The sequence below is a fragment of the Dendropsophus ebraccatus genome, chromosome 7 (assembly GCF_027789765.1).
Source record: "Dendropsophus ebraccatus isolate aDenEbr1 chromosome 7, aDenEbr1.pat, whole genome shotgun sequence".
Classification (NCBI taxonomy): Eukaryota; Metazoa; Chordata; class Amphibia; order Anura; family Hylidae; genus Dendropsophus; species Dendropsophus ebraccatus.
The window spans coordinates 120,184,359-120,211,237 of NC_091460.1; the positions used below are offsets into that span (position 1 = coordinate 120,184,359).

Genomic DNA, 26,879 nt, shown 5'->3' on the forward strand with positions numbered 1-26,879 from the left:
AAAAAAAAACATACCAAAGGCTTGGTTTCACTCCAATATTATACAGGTAAGACTGCTCAGATTGTGATCCAGGACTAAGCAAGATAATTAAATAACATAGTGTAAGTGATATTTATTAAAGATCAGCCCCCCAGATCCTTAAATCAATATACGTTTCTTCACCTAGATGCTTTCATTGGTTATTGTTAGCCTTGAAAAGTGTTATATCCATAATAACCTGCTCCGAGGTTAACAGTAAATTAGAACTATTGGCTAGGCAACAAATCTTCATACCTTACTGGATTCAATTGACTCAGCTGTCCTATAGAGGTTTAAATATGTCAAAGTAGTTCATTTTTTTTTTAATACTTTACATAGTTCCAGAATACAGTATTTTGTTTGTTTGTATTTTGTTTGTTTATGTAATATATGGTATTTTAATGAAATTAGTCACTTTTCTGGTCCCACTTGGCTTTTGTTAAAACGAAAATTATAAAAATCAAAATTTTTGTAGTTTTTAAAACATAGAACCATACCACAAGACAAATTAAGGGTTCAAAGGGGAATGCCTATTTATACACTTATGGTATAGGCCATGTCATAAATGCCTTACAGATATGGGACCTGTACCTATTTCAGGATCCAAGATCCCACCTCCCACTTCCAGTCATCACAGGTAATTGGTTGGCGGAAAAGCAGTCAAAGTAGGCTGTTTTAAATATTTTACGAAACTTCCATAGACTTTAATGAGCGTTGTGTAAACAGAGTAGCACTGTGAGGCTCCCAGGCTAGAATTTATATGACTGCATCCAGCAATTATTTAATGTAAGATACCAGTAAAAGTTACTGCAGCGTCAGCAAAGCGCCATCCACTTTATTGTCAGGTTCAGAAAAAGGTTAACAACTGAGACTTATGTCTGGAGCAGAAGGCGTTCTGTTAGTACCCTCTGGTCCTTGGCTTTAGCCACTACACTGTTACTTAATCTGTTCCTGCCTTTAAGAGTTTTTAAATGGTACTGTAATATAAAAATGTAAAATTGTTATAGCGATAGAATCTACTCTACCTGAAATGATGCTAAAAATGCATCATTAAGAAGTCCCCTTCCCCCTCCCCCCTAACAGCAGATTGAGTTATATGTAAATGAGATAGTTTGGTGCATTGGGGCCATTCCCCAAGTGCATTGGTCCACCAGCACATCTTGTAATAAATATTCATTTAATTTCCTTGCTGTAATGTAAGAGATCCTATTCTAAGGTCCTGCTGAAATCTGAACTTTATGGTGGCCGGACAGTGTTCCTGAGAATGCAAAAGTTTGTCTAAACAATAGCTGTTCACACAATATAAAGTGCCCGCACTTTACGTTGTAGTCAATGGTTAATTGAACTGCGGGCACAGCCAACGGTGCCAAAAAATCAATTGTAAAAAGATAATATTCCTACAACCAAAACATCAGTATCGGCTGCAGGAACGTGCCAAACGCCGCTATGCATTGGATGGTGTGAACTCAACCTAACAATGTTTTACTTACTGTTGCCTCAACATCATCAACCATCTTTTACAACGGCCTGAAAACAGAGTAACGATATGCTGCTTTCATACTATATCCTATATCCTTAAGTCCAAAGTCCCTTATAGTAGCATTGATGATACACAGAAAGTCAATAGCAGGTTTTTGACAAGGTTCTTGGGACAAGGGCTTATCTTATGTGGTCAGGTGTCCGGCCAGACAGCTGTCTCACACAGAACAGAGCACGGAGACATAGTAGAGTTGGTAGGTAAGATAAATAAGTTTCTTACCTTCTTATCTTGGAACTGCAGCCTCCCCCTCATATGTTTTCATACGGTGTGTGAATGCTTTAATTTCAGCTGCTTCGCCGGACAATCTCATAACTTGCCTCACGTTTAGATGTCAAATGATATGAATGCACCTCAAGAATGATGTCATATTGGATATCTGTTCCAAATTACAAATGATAAAGTTTATAGTAACCACCCTAACACTCTGATGGTCAAGATGGAAGTTTATGGAAAGATGGCAGCCAGTATATATATCCTAGGGCGTGTGTTCCTCTACTAAGGCTCATGTCAGTACTTCATTGGCTAAGGTACAAAAACAGTTACTTGCCTAGCACTAGTGTTTACTCACATAAGCTTCAAGGAACAGAAACAATGCTATGGTGGAGGTGGTCATTACGATAAGTAAAGGCGATGACCTTCTAAACACATAGGTGAGAAATTTATCAAACTGGTGTAAAGTAGAATTGTGATTAGTTTCCCCTAGCAACCAATCAGATTCCACCTTTCATTCCCCACAGATTCTTTGAAAAATGAAAAGTGGAATCTGATTGGTTGCTAGGGGCAACTGGGCCAATTCTGCTTTACACCAATTTGATAAATTCCCCCCCCCCCCCCTTATGTGTTTAGAAGGTCATCACCTTTACTTATCGTAATGACTTCACTAACTATGAAAAATATGACATCCTTAACACATCCACATTTATTCATTTACACACTGTGTGCTGATATGGCTGCAGATGTTTTTATACATTTTAAATATTGTAAAACATGTCTATTTGTAACCCTGTTGTTGCCTGTGGGTGCATGTCGTCTTTGCTGGAGATCGATCTTTTTCTGTATCTAAATACTTCAATGAAGCCATGTTCAACCTTAGTTTGTATGGGAAGGGGTGGCTGTAAGATATACAGGTTCAGCTAAAATGAACCTGTAGCTTTGACTTTTTAAATACAACTTTTATATGTGACTTTTAAAAAGTACAGGTGAATTACCCACAAATTACCTGCAAGGTAAATAGTGTAAATAATAACAAAAAAAAAAATCAAACACCAAAGTAAATAAATAAATTAATAAATGATCATCTTAACAAAATGCACTCTTATACTCCTCATAGAAGCAAAAAAACTGTAGTTTTTATTAAAAAGTAAAAAATAAATAATTGTAAAAATAATAAGTAAAATATAAAAAAAAGGTATATAGATATCTTTGGGTATCTTTGTAATGGTACTGACCCACAGAATATAGATAAAAAGCTTTCATATGGGGTTATAGATGGAAAGTCAAAAATTATGGCTCCTAGTAGGCAAGGAGGGAAAAATTAAAAAGCAAAGACGAAAATTGGCTGCGACCATAGGACTGTTGAAAAGTCACAGATTATATTTTTTTCCCTTAAAACCACCTTATGGTTTGATATTTAAAGTAACGTCCGTTTTTGCTGCGATTTAAAGGACTGCAATGGAAATGCATTGAAGTCAATAGGAAGACAGACGTCCAATGCACATAATGTATTGAATAACGGATGTTGTTTTTGCGGCGGACGTCAAAATAATGAACGTGATCATTATTTTCTGACATCTTTTGCAAACAGAGGATGTTTTTTTATTAGTTGTTCCCACGCAGTTTTTTTTTTGTCACCGTTCTTTCTTCTTTTTACTATTAAGTTCAATGGACTTTTCAATTAAGCCATACCTAAAGGTCAATTAGTAACCCCAAACTACAATAATGTACAAACACCAGTCATTGAACTAAGGGGAGGCCAGACAGCTAAATAATGTCCGTTATTTTAGATTCAAAATAACGGACATCATTTTAAAAGGAGATGAAAAAACATTGTGTGAACATAGCCTAAGAAATACATTCCACCTTATAATAACATTAATTTTGTATTGTTTGAAAATAAAGGGGATAAAAATATATATACAATTACACTATCTGACATTTTGGTGCAAGGATTATTCTTCAAACTCTGCACCAAAAATTGTAGAGCAAGTTTTACTTAGTGGGTGGACTTTTTCATTTATTTCCCTCAAAGTGTCCATTTTTTATCCTTTAAAATTGCACAACTAGAAAAATTCTCTAGCTTCAACATGTATACAGATTCGGAGTTTTTAATTTTTCATTTATTTATAAATACATTTTAATTAATTTATTTTATTTTTTTAAAATAAATAATGTAAAAAATTTCTAGACTATCTCTTGTCACAAGGTTAATATGGTAGAATATTTCTGTAATGTAGTGTAACCAAACAATATGTGAATTTTATCCTTGACCCGTAACTCCAAAGGACGATAAAGTCGGAAAGCCGGAGTATATCTGTTGTCCCACTTGTATTATAAATCAAGGAATAGGTCCGTTCTGTTATTACTGAAGACTTTTTTTACTTGTCTACACAGGTGAAGTGTGCAATGAATCCCTTGCTCTTACTGAAACATAGTGGTGAATTAAATATATGTTACTTGTCAGTGCTCAGAGTCTAATAATGCTGAGGGGTAATGAAAAAAGATAAAATACTGTGTTAGTTAAGGCTTCTTTTATATGAGGTGCTGTTATAGGACTTTATACTGAAGAAAGTATATAGCTTCTACATAGAGGTACAGCATGTGCTACATAAAGGGGAAACAAGTGCAATGAATGTTATCAACTCTGCTGAAAATTAAAATTATGGCCAAAACCATTTGAGTATTACTACAGAAGTCTAATAAAAAGAGTGTGAGCATTACAATCGTTATATGAGCTAAGTAGAGATGAGTGAAGTAGCCGTAAATTCGTTTAGCAAGCTTCGCAGATTTTCACTCAAACTAGTTAAGATTCAATTAGCAAATTTCAATAAAACAGGCAAAACTATAGTAGGCACAATACTGGGACTATTACAGAAGGGTAAATTTGTTAAAGCATGTTGTTGTAAAAGTGTCAAAAATTGGAATATCACATTTTATTTTTTTTTAAGTCAATCATCCAGTCAATCATCCAATTTCCACCATTCCTCTCCTTTATGTCCCTATATCACTCTGTTACTTATATCACCCTATTACACCAACAGATTATATGACAGATTTTTTTAAGCCAAAGCCAGGAATGGAATCTCAGTCTTTCCTTTATTACCTGTTCTCTGTTTATAGTCCATTTCTGGCTTTGGTTAAAAAAAAATCTTTCAGATAATCTGTTGGTGTAATAGGGTCCTTAGTCTCTGCCTGCTCTGCTCTAACTGCCTGCGGCCATCCTACTCTCTCTTCCATCTCCATTAACGAACCACCCTATATAGAGAAGGAGGTGCTGACATCATAGAGGGGCCTGCAGATGATTGGACAGGCACTAGGGATTGTGGTCAATCCCTTTCTCCTGCCCAGTGACACTCCAGACAGCATGTGTGGCCACCCTTTTTTTTTTTGCGAATTTCCTTAACAAAACGGCGAGAATTCGCTTCGCAGAACAAAACGAATTGACAGCGTTATTGACAGCAAATCTTGATTCACCAGATTTGCTTTTTTCATTTCTTGTGCTAAATTTAGAAGTATTGAAAGTCCCACTGGTAAAATATATTCTGCAGTTACTGTATACTTCTCACAAATTGTATCCAATGTAGGTACAATAGTCGGAGACTAGAAGGTTTTATAATGCTCAGGGGGCCATAGACCTCTGTAGGGGTCCTGTGCTCCTTTAATTCAAGAGTCATAGAAAAAAAATACCACATCAGTAGAGTTAAGTTAACCTTGAGCACGCTTGGTATCATCTGACCCCAAATGCACTGCCATTGATTACTGACTGTAGTCTACTCCATGTGCAGCTTTAGGGCTCAATCCAACTTCTTCAGCCATTGGTTATCATATGCAGAGTGTTTGGGTTCGCTTATCTTTATTAAGCCTTACTAAAATAGAGCCCTATTTACATTTTTACTTCTCATCTCTGTGTGCACAGCTGACTGAATAAAGACTTATGTCAATGAATACTATATATACAGATCTTTGGGCAAAATCTTTTTTTAGGCTATGTTCACACTACGTAAAAAACACGGCCGTATTTCATACTAACGGCCGTGCTATTTTCCTCAATTTAGTAGATCAGGCAGGTTTCAATTTCTCTTTTAAAAAAAGTGACGTCACAACCTGGTCTATTTACCTTAAGGGGCCAGCAGGGGGCGCAGTATATGTAGAAATTACATGTAAAAAATGGAAAACAGAGCCCTTCCTGTGCCATGGCCAGGAGCAATGACAGGAGTGGTAGTGCAATCATCCCCCCCCGACCAGCCCCCTCCCGTGCAGCAGGATGAACTCTCTTTAGTTGCCATCTATCCTGTTCCCTGCTGCCTTCCTCCTGCCCCATGCTGCACGGTGCCGTGCGCTCATCTGCCTCCCTCCTGCCCCATTCTGACTGGTGCCAAGCAATCATCTGCCTCCCTTTTGCCCCATGCTGCACAGTGCCAAGGGCTCATCTGCCTCTCTGGCTCCCCATGTTGACTGCTGCAGTGCAGTGGGATGAGCACTCCTTATCTGCCTTTCTTTATCAGTTCCTGCCACTTCTCTCCTGCTGCAATAATTGATCACGGATTTCTGGACCCACAAAAAAAAAGACTCACCTGACACAACGCATTCCCACACAGCTTCTCTTCTCCAACAATCTCTGTTCCTCGCTGCAAAGAAAAGATCCCTAGGCAGGGCCATTGAAATTATATCATTGGGCCACGCAGCACAGTTTAAAAGGAAATCCTGCTTGCACCCACTCCAGAATTCCAGATGCTTTCCTAATATGCATCAGGAAAGTGTCCTGAATTTCTGCACTTCCATAGATTTCTACAGAATTCCAGACGAAAATAGGGCAAAAAAAAAAACTGAATGGTGTCTGTGACTACCATAACCCTATGCCTCTGGAAATCCGTTGTATTTCCTGACAAGAAATCTGGGCAGATTTTCTGATTGTGTAAAGAACGGCTATCATAGCGATGCTGAGCCTAATCAGCTCTCCATCAGTCCACAAGTTTCGGAGCCATTGGTGATCGACGTTAGAGACAGACGCTGGCTGTATTAACTGATCAGCAGAAGTGTGCTCCCCCCCAGGTCCCATTCACTAAATGATGGATGCAGGCTGGCATCCACTAACAGAGCGGAGGGTGGTGATCAGTTGCCCAGGTGATCAGCAGTATACAAAAGGAACAGAATACAATAGGAGTACATTGCACTAGAGATGAGCGAACCGGGTTCCGGTTCGAGTCCATCCGAACCAGAACGATCGGCATTTGATTAGCTGGGGCTGCTGAACTTAGATAAAGCTCTAAGATTGTCTGGAAAACATGGATACAACCAATGACTATATCCATGTTTTCCACATAGCCTTAGGGCTTTATCCAACTTCAGCAGCCCCCGCTAATCAAATGCCGAAAGTTTGGGTTCGGATGGACTCGAGTATGCTTGAGGTTCGCTCATCTCTACATGGCACACCAGCAAAAGTAAACAATTTTGCTAATTAAAAGCATTTGTAAAATTGTTTACTGTTGCATTTTACTAACTGTAAAAATAAGTTTAGCAGGTAAATATACCCTTTTAATCTCTACTTGACATCTTTTGAAATTCCCAAAACTCTTTTTTTGGAATATCTGGATGCACTGCACGATTTACAATGTTTTTACGGCATGTGTACTATATATCCTACTGCCCTCTAACTCATGTATTACAACGTGACAACATTTTCTCACTGTTGGCCTTTTTTTTCCTGGACATAACATCTTAAAAAAAATCAATAAAAAATAAGTTAACAAAAAGGTTTGGATGCTTTCCTGAAAAAACACTGCAAGACGGTCTTAAATGCCAAAAAATGCATGGCAAGGCATTATATTCTTCACTATTTGTGTGAATGTCATTTTAACCCTCTGATGTCCATTTGGTATTTTGCCTTCTGCTTAACTGCCTTGGATTAAGTTAATTTATTACTTATACTATTATTTTTTAGAACATTTTCAATATAACGAAAGTCAATCACAATTTGAATTATATTTCGAAAAGAGTGATTTATAAAGCTGAACACTTTTCATTTGTCAAGCAAGGTATAGATATCCCAAAATAACTTGACGAAAGAATGTCATAGTTCTGCATATAGGGAATGTGCTTCCACCTTCTTATGAAATGTTGGCAATGGATAGCGGAAGTTCATGAATGAGTTTTGTTTCTTGTTTGAAAACAACAATAGTTACAGCCTATGGGTGCAATCTAATTGGTATCCACAGTCCTGTCAAATTCTGTCACTCTAAACCAAGGCCCTTTAATGGCTTCTCACCAAATCCAATTTCTTGCTCGTAAGACACTTACTCTTGTTTGAAAATTTGACACCAAGCAAGACTTACTGTCAAAAATAGCTGACATAACAAAAATATATCCCTAGCTTCTTTGATTCTGGAGAGGATATTGCAATAGGGAATTGAATGCTTCACAAATGTCCTTATTACATATATCTTAGCCTACTGTTTTAGTGGTATTTAGCAGGAAATACTAATATATATATATATATATATATATATATATATATATATATATATATTTATTTTGAGGAACGTAAGGATGTAAGGACATGTTTATACGTCGCAGGCTTGCTGTAAAAAAAAAGATAGATAGATAGATAGATAGATAGATAGATAAATAGATATTTTTTTTACTTACTACTGTTAATCAGTTCTATGTGCCTAAATGGAAATACAAATGCAACACAGTGGCATAGCTACAGTACCTTAGAGGCAGGCCAGGCAACTGCTATGGGGCCCGTAATGGAGGAGGGCCTGGGGTTATTAGTGCTCTGGCAGTGAGGCAGAAAGCTCTTTGTCTTCTGCTTTTTAACCCTTTTTGGTTTTGCAGCATGTAAGTGGGTCACTTGTAAACTGCAGTACCTTAGGGATTAAGAAGAAGGTAGTCTACTCCTGCACCTATGTATTTAACCATAAGGGTTCCTAATGGGCCCTTATAGTTAAATGCAGTGGACTGACAGAGCAAGCAGCCATTGGCTCTCTGTTCTGCCAGTCTGTGGCTACCCGCAGCATTCTGTCTCTGGCTACAAGAGATTTTTTTTTTTTACATATTACCGAGCCTATATACAGTATATATGTATGCAGTGCTTTGGGTTGTGTGTAGAGAAGGGAAGGGGGGGGGGCTACAGTTTTTTTGCTAGCTACTTTGCTAGCAATTTGTTCAATGATTAGAATAGTTATAAGAATCATTATCGAACATATTTGAGCTTGTAAACATACGTAACTGCGTAATTTACGCTTTGCACCTTCCACTGTATGTTTGCTATTTGTTTGAAAGTGTTCGGCAAATGCGAACCGATCACAATAATTTTTTTTAATGTTTATGATCCGAATCGAACACCGGGATGTTTGCACATCCCTAATATTGTACTAATTTTTCACGCAAACTGGCTTAAAAGCCTTTTTTATCAGGGGTTTTGGACACATTTTTCAGCCACCTCTTGCAAAGGAGTATAACTTTGGTAGAAGGCTTTGTAAAAAGGCTCTGGAGCCTAAGGGCCCAATTATCGTTCAGATTATCGTTAAATCGTTCGAATCTAAACGATAATCGTTCGGTTGAAATGCAGTTAACGATTAACGACTGAACGAGAAATCGTTGATCGCTTTGTAAGACCTGGACCTATTTTTATCGTTGCTCGTTCGCAAAACGTTTGCAAATTGTTCGCATTGAATAAGACATCGTTCGGTCGTTCGCAATAGATACGAATGCAATAGCGAATAAATAGCGAAGAAAAAATGATCGCAATTACGATCATAAGTAACGATTATCGTTCCATGGAAATGAGTGAACGTTTTTAGGTCTTTCGCAATAGCGGTCGTTTGAGATCGTTAATCGTTAACGATTATGCAAACGATAATCGTCCGGTGGAATAGGGCCCTAAGATGCCACAATGTGTGCTAGAATTCTGGCATAGTTTTAAAGAAATTAATAGAATTAATTAAGACAATTTATTAGTTTATTAGTTGTGTAGGAAGTAAGAAATGTATACAGTTTTGCATGTAGTATATGCTGCAAATTTCAATGTCTCTAATGTATACATTGTATACATAAACGTCAAATTCATAATTGAAACTAGTAGCTACAAGCTATACAATTTTTCTATGTAACATATGATAAATTTAAATAGTTCATTAAATAATTCATCACTGCCTTTTGAATGACACATACACATTCTAGTTATCATCCCTAGATGACACGCTATAGAGATTTGACTCCATCATTGGAATTTTAATTAATAAAAATATCCAATGAATTAAATATCTAGTGTAATATTTATGATGTGAGCTGAAATACAATTATATCTTAATTAGTGGTGTCAGATTCATACAATCTCTATCACAGTATACAAATAGCATCCAAATGTAAGATGTCAGCCCGGCATTCTGCAGAAGTGGATTGGAGATGATAGACATTTGAGTGAAGATTTGTAACTGAATATTTAAAAGTTGTATGTAATTATGAAGCTAGCTTTGTGAAATATTGTTAGAACATCATATTACTGATATACATTATAGAATATTTTTACATTATAATAAAATATGTCCACAACATTTTATAATAACTAGACTTGAGATAAGCGAATCACTCAAAAAATTTGCTTTGTGAAGTTTGCCAAACAAACTAATTTTTATTAAAACAGGCACACTATAGACGCTACAATAGTGGGACTATTGCAGAGTATCAATTAGTTCAACAGCTGTTGCTGTGACAGTGTCAAAATTGGAAAATGTAAATTTTTAAAAAATGTGAATCAGCCTTTCAATCATTTAATTTCCACCATGGACAGTATGGGACGCTGGTGGATCAGCAGATTAATATCAATTTTCTCCCAGGACAGCGGTGGACATTGGTTAATGAGCGCCCAGTAAGTTATTAAGATGGATACTGTGTTCGCTGTGACTTCCTATAATGCACACCCAGCACCCAGTGACTTGGTGTAAGAAACAGTCACCCAGTTATCTGCTATATTGAACAATGGCTTCACTGCTCCCACAGAAAACCACCCACAATCCATCCTCCTATCCTCTCCTCTCTGTCCCTATGTCTCTGTATTTCTCTCCCTGCTCTAACTTCCTGCTGCAACCTACTCTCCACAATTCACAGCCGACTGGCCATCTTCAGGAAGCCAATCACCTTATATGTAGGGGGGGGGGTGCTGACATCACAGTGGGGTTTGCAGATGATTGCATGAGAACAAGGGATTATGAATAATCCTTGCTCCCACCAAAAGACAGCTCTGTAAGCTAACATGTGCGGCCGCCATGTTTAGTGAATTTGCGAAGCAAATCTGGCAAATTGGCGAATTGCTATGAATCAAATTTAATGCCAGTTTTGCTACAAATCGGAATTTGTCAGATTTGCTTCACTCATCTCTTTTTATAACAATGCAAATTGTTTTGTTACATTTTGCCAATGGCATTCAGGCTGCTCCTTTTGAACTCTGTTCTGCTCTCTTCCGGGTGCCTGAAACAGCTGGATACAGTCCTGGGAGAAATTTCCCAGAACTGTATGCAGCTTTTCCAGGCATCTGGAGTGGAGCAAAGCGGAGTTTAAAAGGATCAGCCTGAATGCCGAAGGACTACCGGGACAAAATGTTTCACTTTGTTACTACTGTAGATTCGCCTATCTCTAAACCATTAAAAAGGTTGTCCCATTACTGAATGTTACATTTCCCTTTTAGATCATGCACTTTTTCAATTGACACTCTTTAAAGGAAATCGGTCACTAGGTTTATGGTGCCTTAAATGGGGGCTAATAAACTAGTGACAGAAATTCTGAACAGAACAATGTATTACTTACATCATTCTGTTTAGCCCTTCTCCTTATCTGCAGGAGAATGGCTATGTGCTGCACCACTCCTTTCACCGTCTAGCTGCAGATTGACAGCTGTCTGCCTATACACAGTAAATACACACATTATTGGAAGACCCTGGCTGGCCCGCAGGGTGCGCTGGTGCTCATGAATATCAAGGACCACTAAGCACTTGCACATATTGGAGAGGACTGGTGTGCGGTGCTCCAGTCCTTGTTCTACAGGAGGATATCTCTGAATCAGCTGCACAGAACAAAGTCGAAGGGGGTTTGACTTGTGTACTCTGTCCCCATGGAGATCTCTATAGAATCCATAGAGGGATCACTATGACTCAGTAGGGAATGAATGGAGTGGCAGGTTACACACGGACCCTTGGCTCCATTCCAAACAAAGTTGTCAGGGCATCACTTTAGAGATTCCAGGAGTTTGGATATCCTGTGATCTTATACATCTGTACTGTCCTGTAGATAGGAGACAAGTAATAATACAGGGATTACTTCTGCCAAGATGTGTCCTTTACTGAAGAAAAATGTCCTTTATAACACCTGCTCCTGAAAAGTGAATAAATAATAAACAATAGAAGCATTTAAGTTCAAAGACAAGGGTGTTCTCAAAGTTATTATATTGTCCAACTATTGGAAAAAATAAATGAACCACAAGTTGAAAATTGTTGAATTTCCCTGCTTTTAAGACCATGTGCAAAGGTGGCTCATCTTCTTTCTTCATATTGATCTTTGAAAAATTGGCCACCTAGTAGATTGTTATGGAAAACTCTTGTACTCTTTGCATTAGTTTTCAACTGTTTACCCGTGAACTTTAGTAGTAGAAAGCTGTATGGTTTTTCTAGGCATACAACTCCTCGGTATCATTTACTGTACTTATCATTTCAGGATAATCTTTCATGTGCAAAAACAAGGAGTAGCTATATTACAGGCCATTATAATAATTAAAGGGGTACTCCAATGCTGAAATTTTATTTCCTTAAATTTAATTTATTTCTTATTCAAAGTAATTTTGTTCCTCCTCTTGTAATCAAAAACAATACAGTCACATTGTTGGGACCGAAAGTTATAATCCAAAGTACCCTCTATGTTCAGCACAGCTGCTCCAGTATATGTATATCTGCCCTTTGCACTTTTAGGCTGGGTCACGGAACGGTCGGTTTCAGAGAAGATCATCCTGGCCAGTACTTTAGTACCGGTCGGATGATCTTTACTGCTGCTGATTTCGGATGCAGGCGCATCCGTGTGCTCCTGCATCTGAATTCCCTGCTGTACACAATGGAGCATGTGGCCAGAGCCGCATGCTCCATTGTGTGCACTGAAAGGTTTTCTGCGGCCGCTTTACATTGGTAAGGATCTCGGCTGGAGTGTATACTATGTGTATACACTCCAGCCGGGATTCCTTAGGAGGCAGCACTAGGCATCTCCGTAGTAATCAATCACGGCCATTAATACAACGGCCGTGATTATTCCGAAACTTAAAAAAGTTTGAACATAGCCTCATAGCCGACACTTACCTCTCACATCAATCGACATTTACCTCTCACAGTGGAGCGGCCACAGACACATTAAAAGCCCTTTCACTGCAGGAACTTATTTAAACAGATTGCTGATGTGAAGGGGTTAATGTTTATGATGCCACCCCCCCCCCCCCTCTCCCTCATCTTACAGATAATTACAGTATTAAATACAAGCAGTATTGAATTTGCTAAGGATCACCTCTTTTTACGCCTCTGGAATAACTGTTATTTTCTAGCACTGTTATTATAGGAAATCTGATGTTTGTTTTTTGAGTGTTATTGAAAAACAAGAATATTTTTTTCTATCAGACATAAATTCCTGCACATTCACCTGAAACTGAGGTGAAGCATTACTTTCATCATCTAGTTTTTTTTTTTTTCTTCATTATTTACAAAGCTAGATGATCTTCAAAGTTGTTTTGTGCATTGAGTTAAAAGAGCAGTTCTGACACATCATCCTCGTTCAAGACCACTGACTGTTAAAAACTGAGAATTGAAGCAGGTGTAGAGAGAACTGGGCATGTGAATATGCAATTGAAATAGTCACCTTTAGCTTTCGTAATTCCATGACAGCTCCTCTAAAGAGTAACAGCTGGTGATGCATAGTCAAACGGGGATAGAAGTGTGAATCTGAAAGACATTTCTATTGTTTTTGTTTACATAATGTGAAAACAAGAGTCAATGTTTTCCAGCATGTGGTTTACACAAAACAAAACAATTCCAAACCAGTCCTATGCTGATGTATGCAGTATCCTTTTTGACCTTTCATTTTTTTTATTTCCTTTTTTTTCCTCACAGAAAGCCGCACGAACGTTACAGCAATTAAATGTCTTGAAGCAAGATAAATATACCCAAACGGAGCCTTTAAACCTAGAAGTGACTAACAATGTAAGTAACTTTTTTTAGACATAGATTTTGTAGTAAATTATTATACATTTCTAGCCTTAGTAATATATTAACCAACTGGTTTCAAAAAGTTAGATTTGTTATTTACTTAAATTTAAAATCTCAAGTATATGGTGTTTTTTTTCCAGTCTGACACAGTGCTCTCTGCTGACATCTCTGTCCAAGACAGGAACTGTCCTGAGCAGTAACAAATCCCCATATAAAACTTCTCCTGCTCTGGACGGTTCATGACATGGACAGAGGTGGCAGCAGAGAGCACAGTGTCAGACTGAAGGAAAACAGCAGGACATACAGCAACTGATAAGTATGGAAAGACTTGAGATTTTAAAATGGAGTCTACATAACTTTCTGAAATCAGTTGATTTGAAAGAAAAGGATTTTTGCTTGAGTACCCATTTAGTACTCAGACATAGCTATTAAATTATCAAATGCAAGGGATACTTTGTGCTTTTTGATTGATACAGTATACGGCTAAGTTCTCATTTCGGGAACATATCAGGGAAGGCGGCCGTCTCGTAACATAGATGGATGCTAATAATGATCATTATCAGCAGCCGTCTGTTGGCCGCATTTGCCTTATATGTTCCCTAAGTGAGAAAATAGCCTATGTGTGACTCGCACAACCATTATGGAGAGGAGGAAGATTAGGCTACATCTCCCCCCGAAAAGACATCAGATTTACTGGCAAGTCTGAATGGGAGATGGGAAACTAAAAAAAAAGTGATTTCCTTCCCCCTGCTCCCTGGGTGCCTAGTGGTAAATACGGTCCTGACCTTTTCCTGATATAGGACAGCATAGTGGGAGCATAGTGTAAAGGTGTTGATTTGCTCATGCAGGTCTTTAAAACTGTATACTGTCTGCATACTTGTGCTCATCCTTACAGTAGCTGTACTCTTTGTAGTGGCAGCTTAAGGAGCTTCATTGTTGCAGGGCAGTGTTATAGTTCTTTGCGTTACTGCTGTGATGTAAGAAAAAAAAAACACCCATTAAAAACAAATAGATAAAACCTTATGTCAAAAATAGACAAAGTTCACACAGTACCAAAATAACAACTGTTACATTACTTGGAATAAGTATTCATTTAAATTAGAATATTATGTAATGAACTTGACAAAATGGTGTCAATTGTTAGACCGGAATGAAAAACAATACATTGTTCAAATGTCACTGGCATTTAAATAAAAACTTTTAAAAAGTCAAAGGACTTGATTGGCTGAGGTCTCTGACAAGGCGCCGCCCCCCTCCCCCCCCCCCCCCCAATTCTCTAGAATGAAAAGGGTGAACAGCTCAACTAAGTGTTTCTATTTGTATCTTGGCATTTTGCTGCAGGTGATGGGCTCTATAGACTTTTTATAGAATCCACCTTCTGTAGCAATGAAAACAATACAGTGTTTAAAATGTCACTGGCAGTCAAATAAAAACTTTTGAAAAGTCAAAAGTCTTGATTGGCAATAAAAGAGAAACACTTCGCTGAGCACTTCTGCCCTATCCTTAGCAATTGGTGAGGTTCTCAGGATCCTGACGCATCAAATTATCTGACATTTATCTATTTTTAAAAATATTTTTTTTGTACAGTAATTTAAACTGCATTGTGATTAGAGATGAGTGAAGTGAATCCGGTGAATCAAAGTTTGATGCAAATCAGGCCGTCAATTGGCTTTTTTCTGCTAAGCAAATTTCCGCCCCTTTGTTTAAGAAAATTTGTAAAAAACAAAACAAAATGGTGACCACACATGCTTTCTTGAGTGTCACTGCGCGGGAGAAAAGGATTAACCATAATCCCTAGCAACCGTCCAATCAGCTGCAGACCCCTCTGTGATGTCAGCACCACCCCCTCTATATAAAGCGGTTTGTTTAGGAGGTGGCCAGTCGGCTGTGTGTGGAGGAGAGAGCAGGATGGCAGCAGGCAGTTAGAGCAGAGCAGGGAGAGACTAACAGAGGAATTTAGGGACAGAGAGGAGAGGATGGAGGGGCTGATTGTGGGTGGGTTTTTTTTGTGTGTGCGCTTTACATAATCAGTGATCGCATTCTTCTCTGACTGTGTTATACAAGTTGAATTTCATTAGATTGGATGATTGACTGGCTGTTTGACATTTTTTTAAATTGTGATTTTCCCATTTTTGATGCTTTTACAAGATCATGTGTTAACAAATTTGTCCTTCTGCCATAGTCCCAGTACTGTAGCTACTTTAGTTTAACTGTTTTATTGAAGTTCGTTAAGATTAGATTCACAAATATTAACGAATTTGACCCAAAATTTGCGAAGCTCACAAAACTAATTTCCAGCTGCTTTGCTCATCTCTAATTGTGATTTAATCATGTAATATGAACACAAATCAGCTACTCAGGTGACTGGCCTATTATAACAAATACGCATGCACTCAATGATCTTCTGAGGTCAAGAATTTATTATATTCCAGAATCAAGCTTGAGGAATGGCTTAGTGTTCTCATTGTAATGTGCTGATCACAGGGAAATATATTCCATTTTGATTTTTAGGCAGACATACAGATTGATATCAGAATAAAGTTAATAGCTTGTTTTACAAACCATTCCTTTGTAATCTTGGATTAGTTAAAGTTCAAATGCATGGAGGTTGTCTATTATTAAAATGTAAGCCATTTCATAATCAAATATCATTTGCACTCTCATTAACAATTTAATGAAGGTATTAAGCTTGCAATCACCATAGACGAAGCACTTTATACTCATACCATGTATTCTGAAATTTGTAACTTGGAAAGGAACATTGTATTGATATTTAATTGAATGCATCAATGAGGAACTCTTCAAATTATTGTGTTAATGGAACAGGACATTTCTGTGTCATTTACTTTCTTTTCGTCAGAATGCATATTGTGTCTAAAATTTAAATTTTCTATAGACATTATTTAGCCATCTATGGGTTTAAGCTTCAACATCTGTGCTGTACCTATAGTGTTTCACTGCCTGCTCCCAAAGTAGCCTTCTTCATCCCCTCCCAAGTAAAAGGCATTTATTCTGATGGAGCCACTGGCATCTGCCCAATAAGGATTTTTTGTTTTTCTCATGATTAACACGGTAGGGTTATAAGTTGAACATGATGGACTCTTTTTTAAAACCTTATTATTTTAAAGAACAAAACAGACATGCTATGCTTACTTCTCCATGCTCCCTCAGTGTCCTCACGTCCGTTGTTTTACGAAAATATATGTAGTGTTAACATAGCCTAAACATTGTAGCCATTTCTGAGGCTGTATATGGTCTATCCTCCAACAGTATAATGCAGACCATGTAAGGTGGCTGCTTTCTCAAATAGATCAGATATTTATGTGCCCTGGTCCTTTTTTTGCACTACTACTTAGTTCCTGTGCGCAACACTGGTCTATTCCCGAGCATTGACCCGGCATGAAGCACTGGAGGCAGGTCCGCCAGCCCTAGGTGTGCCGAAACCCCCTTCCCTCTGTGATGCATTATCATTAGAACCAATGGAGCGGCGTCACAGAGGGAGGGGAAGATCATTACACTGGGGGCCAGTGAGCTCATCTCCAGTGCTTCATGGGAGGCCAGTGCTCGGGAATAGACCGGTGCTGTGTCTATTCCTGGTGCTGTGTACGGGAAGTGGGCAGAGGTAAAAAGTAAAGACCATGACAACGGCATCCCCACACTGATCCATTCATGTAAAAAACACAAAGAGATGTATCTAGAGGTACACTCTCTTTAAATATCATAATAGCTAAAGAAGTTTAATTCCTACTAAGTTTTCTTTTCTTTATGTATACCAAAGTACTTATTTCTAACTTAGTCCCAGGGATACTAATTATCCTTAACCCCTAGACGACCCAGGGCGTATAGTTACGCCATGGAAGTCTGTCCCCAGACGACCTAGGGCGTAACTGTACGCCCTGGGTGTTTCTCCCGCTATGAAGCGTGCTCCGGAGCGGAGCGCGCTTCATAGCAGGTGGGGGCCGACTGCAATCAGCAGCCGGGACCTCACCGGTAATGACACGCTGCAGCGATCGCGCTGCCGCGTGTCATTAACTCCTTAAACGCCGCGATCGCGGCGCGACCACGGCGTTTAAGTGTAAGTGACAGGGGGAGTCCCCTGTCACTTACCGATCGGGACCCCCGCAGTGTGACTGCGGGGGTCCCGATTGGTAAAACGGGCCGCCGGAGGTCTCTTACCTGCCTCCGTGCGGTCCGATCGGCGATCTGCTACTCTAAGCCTGCACAGGCAGGCTCAATGAGCAGATCACCGATAACACTGATCAATGGTATGCCTATGGCATAGCATTCATCAGTGTAGAAATCAAACTAATCTATGTAAAAGTCCCCCAAAGGGACTTCAAATGTGTAAAAAAAAAAAGTTAAAAACACTAACACACTACCCCAAAACCCCTCCCCCAATAAAAGTTGAAATCACCCCCCTTTCCCATTATATAAATAAAACATATAAAAATAAATAAATAGATAAACATATAATATACCGTAGCGTGCGTAATTGTCCTATCTATTAAAATATAACAAGCGTCATTGCGAACGGTAAACGGCGTACACGAAAAGAGGGGAAAAAGTGCGCGGATTACCAATTTTATGTTACATTATATATATAAAAAAATTAATAAAAAGTGATCAAAACGTCCGATCTTCACAAATATGGTATTTTTAAAAACTAGAGATCATGGCGGAAAAAATGACACCCCATACAGCCCTGTAGGTGAAAAAATAAAACCGTTATAAGCGTCACAATAGTCCCATTTTATTTATAATTAATTGCCAAAAAAAAGGATTTCATTTTAAAAAAATATATAACATTAGAGAATCTGCGTAAACCTGCATATGGTTGTGTTCGTACTGACCTATAGAGTAATGGTATCATGTCGCTTTTACCATATAGTGCATTACGTAGACACAGGAACCCCCCAAACGTTACCATATTGCATTCTTTTTTGTGATTTCACCAATTTATATCTTCATAAATAATATATTTGGAATTCCATCATACATGTTATGGTAAAATGAAAGACGCCATTACACAGTACAACTATTCCTGTAACAAATAAGCCCTTACATGGCCTGTAGATAAAAAACTGAAAGTGCTGGAGCTCTTAGAAGGGGAGGAGGGAAAAAACGGAAACACTAAGATCAAAATTTGCGCGGTCCACTGAGTCATTTTGGGCCTGGTCCTCAAAGGGTTAAGGAGAGTCCGTCATAAAGACATGTGGAGACTTCTTCCCTGGGTATTCTGGGGAGAAAAGATATGCAAAATAGCTTTCACACCTCTTGGCCAAAGAGATGTCCTTTCAAGTCAAGTCTCAGTCTATCTAGGAGTCTTAGAACATTGACTGGGAATTCTATGCCAAGCCCAACAATCTCTCCAAAAGGAAAGACTTTCCATCTGCAGACAGCTTTTTCGGGGTTGTTGCCCCTTTTCAGTGCAGAGAAGGGTGTTGGCCGGTTAGTAAGAGGCCTATAACTTAATCGTGGACAACTCCCTTCATACTTGAGAAGTCATAACAAATTGGGCAAAATCTAGTGAAAAAGAAGTATATTGGCAGGTTTGCATATAATGTTAAGTTTGCAAAACTAGTTAGAAAAACACAATGGCATTCACTTCCCAAAAGATTAATAGGAATTTTATTAAGAAATTAGTGACTCTTTCTAATTGCTAAACTTTTTGTATTGAGAAAACGTTTAACATCGTTTTTTTTTTTGTGACTTTTCCATCCAGTTTTATGCCTATTCTAAGAAAAAAGTTTCCCAGCAGAATACTTTTACTATCATTATCTATTATTACCGTTTGATAGATCTCGGTGTGTTTTCTTATAATCACGCAGCCTATAAAAATACAAGCATTGTCACATTCTTTGCCATTGATGCTGTGTCCCATACATCCGTCTTTGTTTGAAGCATGTTGTTTGAAAGAAGTCCTGGAATTCCCAGTGGCGAATGTTCCTTACATCTGTTAATATCCAGCAGAGCTTTATGTGGCCAGAAATGATAAAATGTCTTGACATACTCAAGAGCATATCTGTGGGATGTTATTTTAACTTGATTGCTCTCTAGTCAGTCTTATTGAATCTTTTCTGTTCATTTATTTCTGTATGTGTGATAAATTTCACGGCAACATCCTGTCAGAATATATACCGGAGAGAAGTTAGCCCTGATACAGTGTCACTTGGATTTGCTGTGGCGTTCATGTTTTGTTTGATGTTGCCAATATAGAGAAACATGCTTTCAGCAAAAATCCCATTAACATTTCTTTGAGAAGAAGGGACATATAGTATACACCAAGACACAAAATGGATAATTACAACTTCCTAATGTAGAATTAAATAGCTAAGAAGGTTCATGAACTCCATAGAAAATGCATTAAAAGGAGTCATTAAAAGAGAAGAGAGCCCTCACTAGCGTAATATCAACCAAAATTTTATATTGGCCTTAAATTATTGAATTGATCAGAGGTTAAAAATGGAAAAAAATAAAGTGTTGTATTGGTGTTTTTTTAGTGTGGATTATTGATGAGCCAACTTGATGAACATTCAGATTTGGTCAAACCAAAACGCTGGGCATTTGATTCCCAGTAGCTGAAGATGTTGGATACAACCCTAAGGAGTCCTGGAAAACATGGATATGTATATCACCATAAGTTTGCTCATCACTAGTGGTAATATTTTTGGGAATGACAGCATACAAATTTAGAAAAAGAATATTGTACACTTGAAAGAGAAAATCCACGCCAAGATTTCTTAAAAAATGGAAAAAGCCACTGGACATAAGTGACATAAAAAAGGGCTTAGGGTTACTGGCACTTAAAAATTTCAACTCCAGCAACCAATGTCACAGTAGAGCTTGATCAGGGTCAAAGGTGGGCAACCAGAGTAATAAATGTAATGGATGGACTACAGACCAATCACATCACAGCACTTACTCAAGCTATAGTTATCTTAAGTTTGTGTTAACCCAACACAGTAGTGTGTTGTGGTGATCTTAATTCATAATTGATCAAGTAATTAAGGAGTAATGTTAATCCTAAGTCCCTATTAAACAGGGTGATTACCGATAGCAAGTGAATGCTGACCTGTTAGGGCAGCGCTCGCTTGCACTTTGTTCCCCGCTAGCTGCTTGCGCTATTACACATGCTGAGAGAGAGCAGGTAAATGTGGGAGGGAGGTCATAGAAACATAGAAACATAGAAGATTGTCGGCAGAAAAAGACCACTGGGTCCATCTAGTCCGCCCTTTTAGTATTTTCTTCCTTATTATCCTAGGATAGATATATGTCTATCCCAGGCGTGTTTAAATTCTGTTATTGTAGATTTACCAACCACCTCTGCTGGAAGTTTGTTCCAGGTATCTACTACTCTTTCAGTAAAATAATATTTTCTTACATTGCTTCTGATCTTTCCCCCAACTAACCTCTCACTGTGTCCTCTTGTTCTTGAGCTCAGTTTTTTACTAAAAACACTCCCCTCTTGAACCTTATTAAGTCCCTTAACATACTTAAAGGTTTCAATCATGTCCCCCCTTTCCCGTCTTTCCTCCAGACTATACAGATTCAAATCCTTAAGTCTTTCCTGATATGGTTTATGCCTCACACCCTCCACCATTTTTGTAGCTCGTCTTTGGACCCGTTCTATTTTATCAATGTCCTTTTTTAGGTGAGGTCTCCAGAACTGGACACAGTATTCCAGATGTGGCCTCACCAGAGCTCTATACAGCGGGATCACAATCTCCCTCTTCCTACTGGTTATACCTCTAGCTATACACCCCAGCATACTATTTGCTTTCCCCACCGCCTGGTTGCACTGGTGACTCATTTTAAGGCTTTCAGAAATCATTACCCCTAAATCCTTCTCTTCTGAAGTCTTTTCCAACACAGTACTGCCGATGTGATACTCGGATAGAGGATTCCTCCTCCCCAAGTGCATTATTTTACATTTGGAAACGTTGAACTTCAATTTCCACTGTTTGGACCACGTATCTAGCAAAGCTAAATCATTTTCCATATTACTGACACCTCCAGGAATATCCACCCTATTGCACACTTTTGTGTCGTCAGCAAACAGACAAACTTTACCTACCAACCCTTCTCCTATGTCACTTACAAACATATTAAAAAGAATAGGACCCAGAACAGACCCTTGTGGCACACCACTTGTAACCAGTCTCTGCTCAGAATATACACCATTAACAACAACCCTCTGATATCTCTCCTTCAGCCAACCACAAATCCACTGAACTATCCAGGGATTTAGTCCTATTTTCTCCATTTCTCTATCAGCTCTTTATGGGGAACTGTATCAAAAGCTTTGCTGAAGTCCAGATAGGCGATATCCACAGCACCACCTTCATCCAGCACTTTTGTGGCATAATCAAAGAAATCAATGAGATTAGTCTGACATGATCGTCCCTCAGTAAAGCCATGCTGGTTTGGACCCCGGTCAATCTAAGAATAGGAGCCTTGGTCTGCTGCCGCTCCTACACAAAGCGATGGCAGCAGATCGTTGCTATCCTAGTAATTTGTGCTTTAACACCTTAAAAGACAACAATCAGCTGACATTGTGCATATCGCCCCATCGTTGGCTTTTATTACACAAAGCGATTATTGGCCGTAATGGTAATTAATCAGTCAAATACGAACCATAATCGCTTTGTGGTATAAGGCCTTTAGATTTTCGTAATGTGTTAAGACAACTTCTCTCTACTGCAGGAGTGCAGTACAATAAATTAACGTCACAGGGATCAAGATGCAGCTGGATACTGTACATCTGCGTGCTAGAAATCATAACAATAGTCATAATTTAATAAGCTTAAGGAGATTGACCCCAGCAAGTGAACGCAAATGCATCTAAATATATTTTGGAATCCGTGTCCCATTTACCAATGACTTTAGTTTTTCGTACTTTTTGAAGGTGACAGTATCTTTAAATGCTTTTAAACAATAATATTTGTAATGAAGTTTAGACAATAGTTTCTTTGTGTTTTGGATACAATAAATTACCATATCATTATGGAAAGTATTTAAATTGTGTATTTGGGTGCAAGATCATGACCGTTCAATAACAGGCGCGAACAGAGCAGCAAGTATTAAGGCAGCTCCTTAAGGATTTTGGTTATACTGATAAAGTGACTGTCTCAATTAGCACCTGATATAAAAACCCTTAGAGGAAAAATAGTAATTTGCAAGGAGTTATTATGAGTTTGTCTTTCCATTACTAGTGATGTATCTAGGACAACCTTTGCTTTCAGGTTAGTATTATTCCCTTTGCAATCTATTTAATCTAAAATTGCTTAATTTAGCACCTCATTTCCACCCCAACACTCCTTTGATTTAGGATTTATTTTACTTTGGCAGAGACTCTGCAGTATTAGTGTATTTGAGTCTGTTCATTTTAATAGGTTTATCTGCCAAGTTAATTACAGCCAGAAATAATTTTGAGTGTAAGTTATGCCGAACAAGTATGTATTAACATAATGTTGTGCCTTACTTATACTGAACATTGTGGGTTTTGAAAGATTATAAATTGCCCTGATAATGGTAAATATATTATAAACATCTCTCCACTTACATGGAACTTATATATATGGTAAGTATAAACCAGTTCAGTTGAGTTATCATTTTGGTCACTAACATTTAGTTATTCTTAACTTGAGTGTTACATCTCTTCCCCATGTTTGAATTTGGAGTGATGTTGTCACAGGCCAGGCTGCACGCCTGGCTCCTGGCACTGCCAGAGTACACAGCCGGTCTCAGCTGTTCTATGCTATTGTGTTCTGACTGGCGGCTGGCAACGCCAGTCAGCTCTATAGTGTTCTGGGGGCTGGAGTCTCTGTCCCCAATCACTCCCCGGGGGCTGGGACTCCAGCCTCCATAAAACTACCGCCCCATCATGTCTCCTTGCCTGCGATAGAGCCTCTTTAGAGTGTGACTAAGCTAGCGGTGTATCCTGATTCCGATTTTCTTGGTTTCCTGATCTTGCTTGACTTTCCGACTATTTCCCCTGACTTTCGACTCTGTACAGCAACGACCGATAGATAGTGACCCGGCTAGTTGACTAAGTTATTATTGTGTTTGCAGTTGTAAGGTCATCACCCTGCAACTCGTATTGCTGGGCGTGGCCGCCTATACACTGCACCACCGCTGACTTTGCTGTGTTCCTACCCACTCTCCACCTCATCTCCAACCATTTGCTGTGACTCGGCCAGCCTAAACATATGCTACCACCAGTTATCGCACAGGACTCATGCTGCCACTCTCCAACATGGACCTAGTTAAAGGTATCACCACCAATTTGTCGGAATTATGGTCTGTAAACTCTCCTGGTCTATATAAAACATCCACAAGAGCAAGTGTTTTTTCCTTATACCAAGAAGTCTTGTTTACACTTGGCTATAGCCTCTGCGTGCTTTTTTTTTTAACTAAAGAATGGGAGGCATCTGGGGGTAAAGCATGGCCCTGTAGACTGTATTACAGCTTTGTACAATAAAAGGAGAAGTCCGGACAATTACAAAATCCCGCAGACAGCATTGGTGGGGAAAAATTAATTAAAAGTACTAACTTAGCTTTCCCCATGCCCGTAGTGAGTGGCAGGACCAGCTGCGGGACCCCTGCTGGGCTTTGGGATCTCCAGAGCTGACACGCCATGACCTGGCTGAAGGATTGGCCGCTCAGCCAGTCAGTGACGGGGACAGGACACCGTTCCACTCACTGATTGGCCGAGCGGCCATTCCACGGGACCCCCGTTGGAAAGCATATTCCCCAAAGTTATGATGGGGTCCCGCGGCCAATCCTGCTGCTCACCCTGGGCACAGGGAGAGGTAAGTTAATACTTTAAATCAATTTCCTCCCTGACAGGTGCTGGATTTTATAATCCGCCAGACGTCTCCTTTAAGAGCTTGTCCCATAGCCATGAAAGAGAACTGTGATTTTTTTTTTAGATTATTTTTGACAGGCCTATGTTATAACTTGTCAGCAGGAAGCTGCTTTTACAATCTCATCATCATTTTTCCAATTTATTTGTTACACGGTAGTCAGTACATCTTTCAATTCATAGCTCCACGTAAGAAGTTAGCCTTTAAAAGATCGGTGAAATTGAGTGAGAGTAATAGCAGCAACTTCATGTTGGGACCATTTGAGAGCAGAGTAGGAAGATATAGATATAAATGCACAAAATTACTTGATAGATCATATAAGCAATATACTGTAATAGAAGATGACAATATTGGCCATTAAACTTTCATGTCATTTTTTTATTATTATTTTTTTTTAAGGACATGTTCTTAAAACTTTTAAGTTAGCATATTACCAGGGGTAATAGAAGTTTAAGTTGCCCTAAGCTATTATTAAAATTTTACATCTTGTCATTGGGTAATGGAATGAACCAAACTTCATTGGAAACAAATTTTATTTAAATTGCTTTCTTATATTGTTAAAAGTACCTTGTAATACATGGAAATATTTTCCCGCAGCTTATATTTGGGAGTAGGGTTTTAATTAAAATGAAGACTGCTGTAACATTTGCCTTGCAGCAAGATCATTGATTGGTTTACCTTTTGACAAAAGCTATCAGCATTTTGAGTGCAAACCAATTACTTAAATGGTGATTAGATATAGTGTTATATTAATGTCTATGTAATGTAGAACCCAGTATGGTATGTATTTCTAGAATGGCTAGGGGCAATTCTTGTACTATTGGTTATTACTTGATATAAAACAATTAAGAACTGGAAAAGACTTATTTTCCAAGAAATGCTAATCGTTTTGCAAATAATTTTTAGCCCATGATAGTGTTTTTGATGACATCGATGTAGGCATATCTAAAAGTTGTTTATACAAAAAGAGCATTTTAAAGGGGTAGTGTATCAATAAGAAAAATCCTTTCACATCAACTGGTGCCAGAATGTGCCAGACATTTGTAAAAAAAAAAATAAATGTCCAGTACTTATCAGCAACTGTATGTTCAGCTGGAAGTGGTGTTTTCTTTCCAGTCTGTCACAAAGCTCTCTGATGCCATCTCTGCCCATAGAAAACCTCTCCTGCTCTCCAGACTGGAAAAAATACACCACTTCCTACAAGACATATAGCAGCTGATAAGTACTGAAAGACTTGAGTTTTTTTTTTTTAATAGAAGTAATTACAAATCTTTGGCACTTTCTGTCACCAGTTGATTTGAAAGATTTTATTTTTTTAATTTGCTGAATTGGCCAGTGCCGCACTTTACATTGTCTGCACAGCAATTTTGTGCGACCAATTGGAATCCCATCCAGAGTTCATATAGTGTGTCTACACTCTGCGCGGGATTCCATAGTAATTAAATCAAGCGGCCGCTGTCATTAAATAATAGTGATAAGCGATACATCTCAATGTTCGGTTTGGATCCCGAACATGAACATAAAAAAAATTATCGTGATTGGTTCGTGTTCGTCGAACATTCATAAACAAATAACCTACAGTAAAAGCAAATGTTTTGGTCTACTCAAAGATTATCAGGTGCAAAGTGTAAATTACACAGTGTCGTACGTTCCCAAGTTCGAATTTGTTCGAAAATTATCGTTTTAACCATTCCGATCATCTAATAAATTGTTTGTGATCGGCGAACTCGAACAATTAGCACCATGCTCATGCTCATATGAACATACAAACAATTACGAACATGTTCGCTCATCACTATTAAATAACGCCTGTTGTTGCAAACCTGCAACAACTGCCTTTGTTTAATAAAAATATACGTTGTGTGAACGCGGTCTTAATGTGTCATTACATTGTGGCAAAACATTACTATCAGATGTTCATTTTACACAGAATAACAGCCGTTATTTTACAATGATGGACATCAATAATATTCATGATCAATTTTTACAACCATCATTTCCAAA

At 38.5% G+C, this 26,879-nt stretch overlaps 1 protein-coding gene across 1 annotated transcript in view; it reads left to right on the forward strand.

Annotated features, from left to right (window-relative positions):
- The window catches only part of CCSER1 (coiled-coil serine rich protein 1), a 683,371-nt gene that overhangs the window by 643,733 nt on the left and 12,759 nt on the right, over window positions 1-26,879 (forward strand). The window contains exon 9 of the mRNA XM_069978327.1: window positions 13,915-14,004. Within this exon, the coding sequence (XP_069834428.1) occupies window positions 13,915-14,004 (90 nt within the window). The remainder of the gene's footprint in view (window positions 1-13,914; window positions 14,005-26,879) is intronic.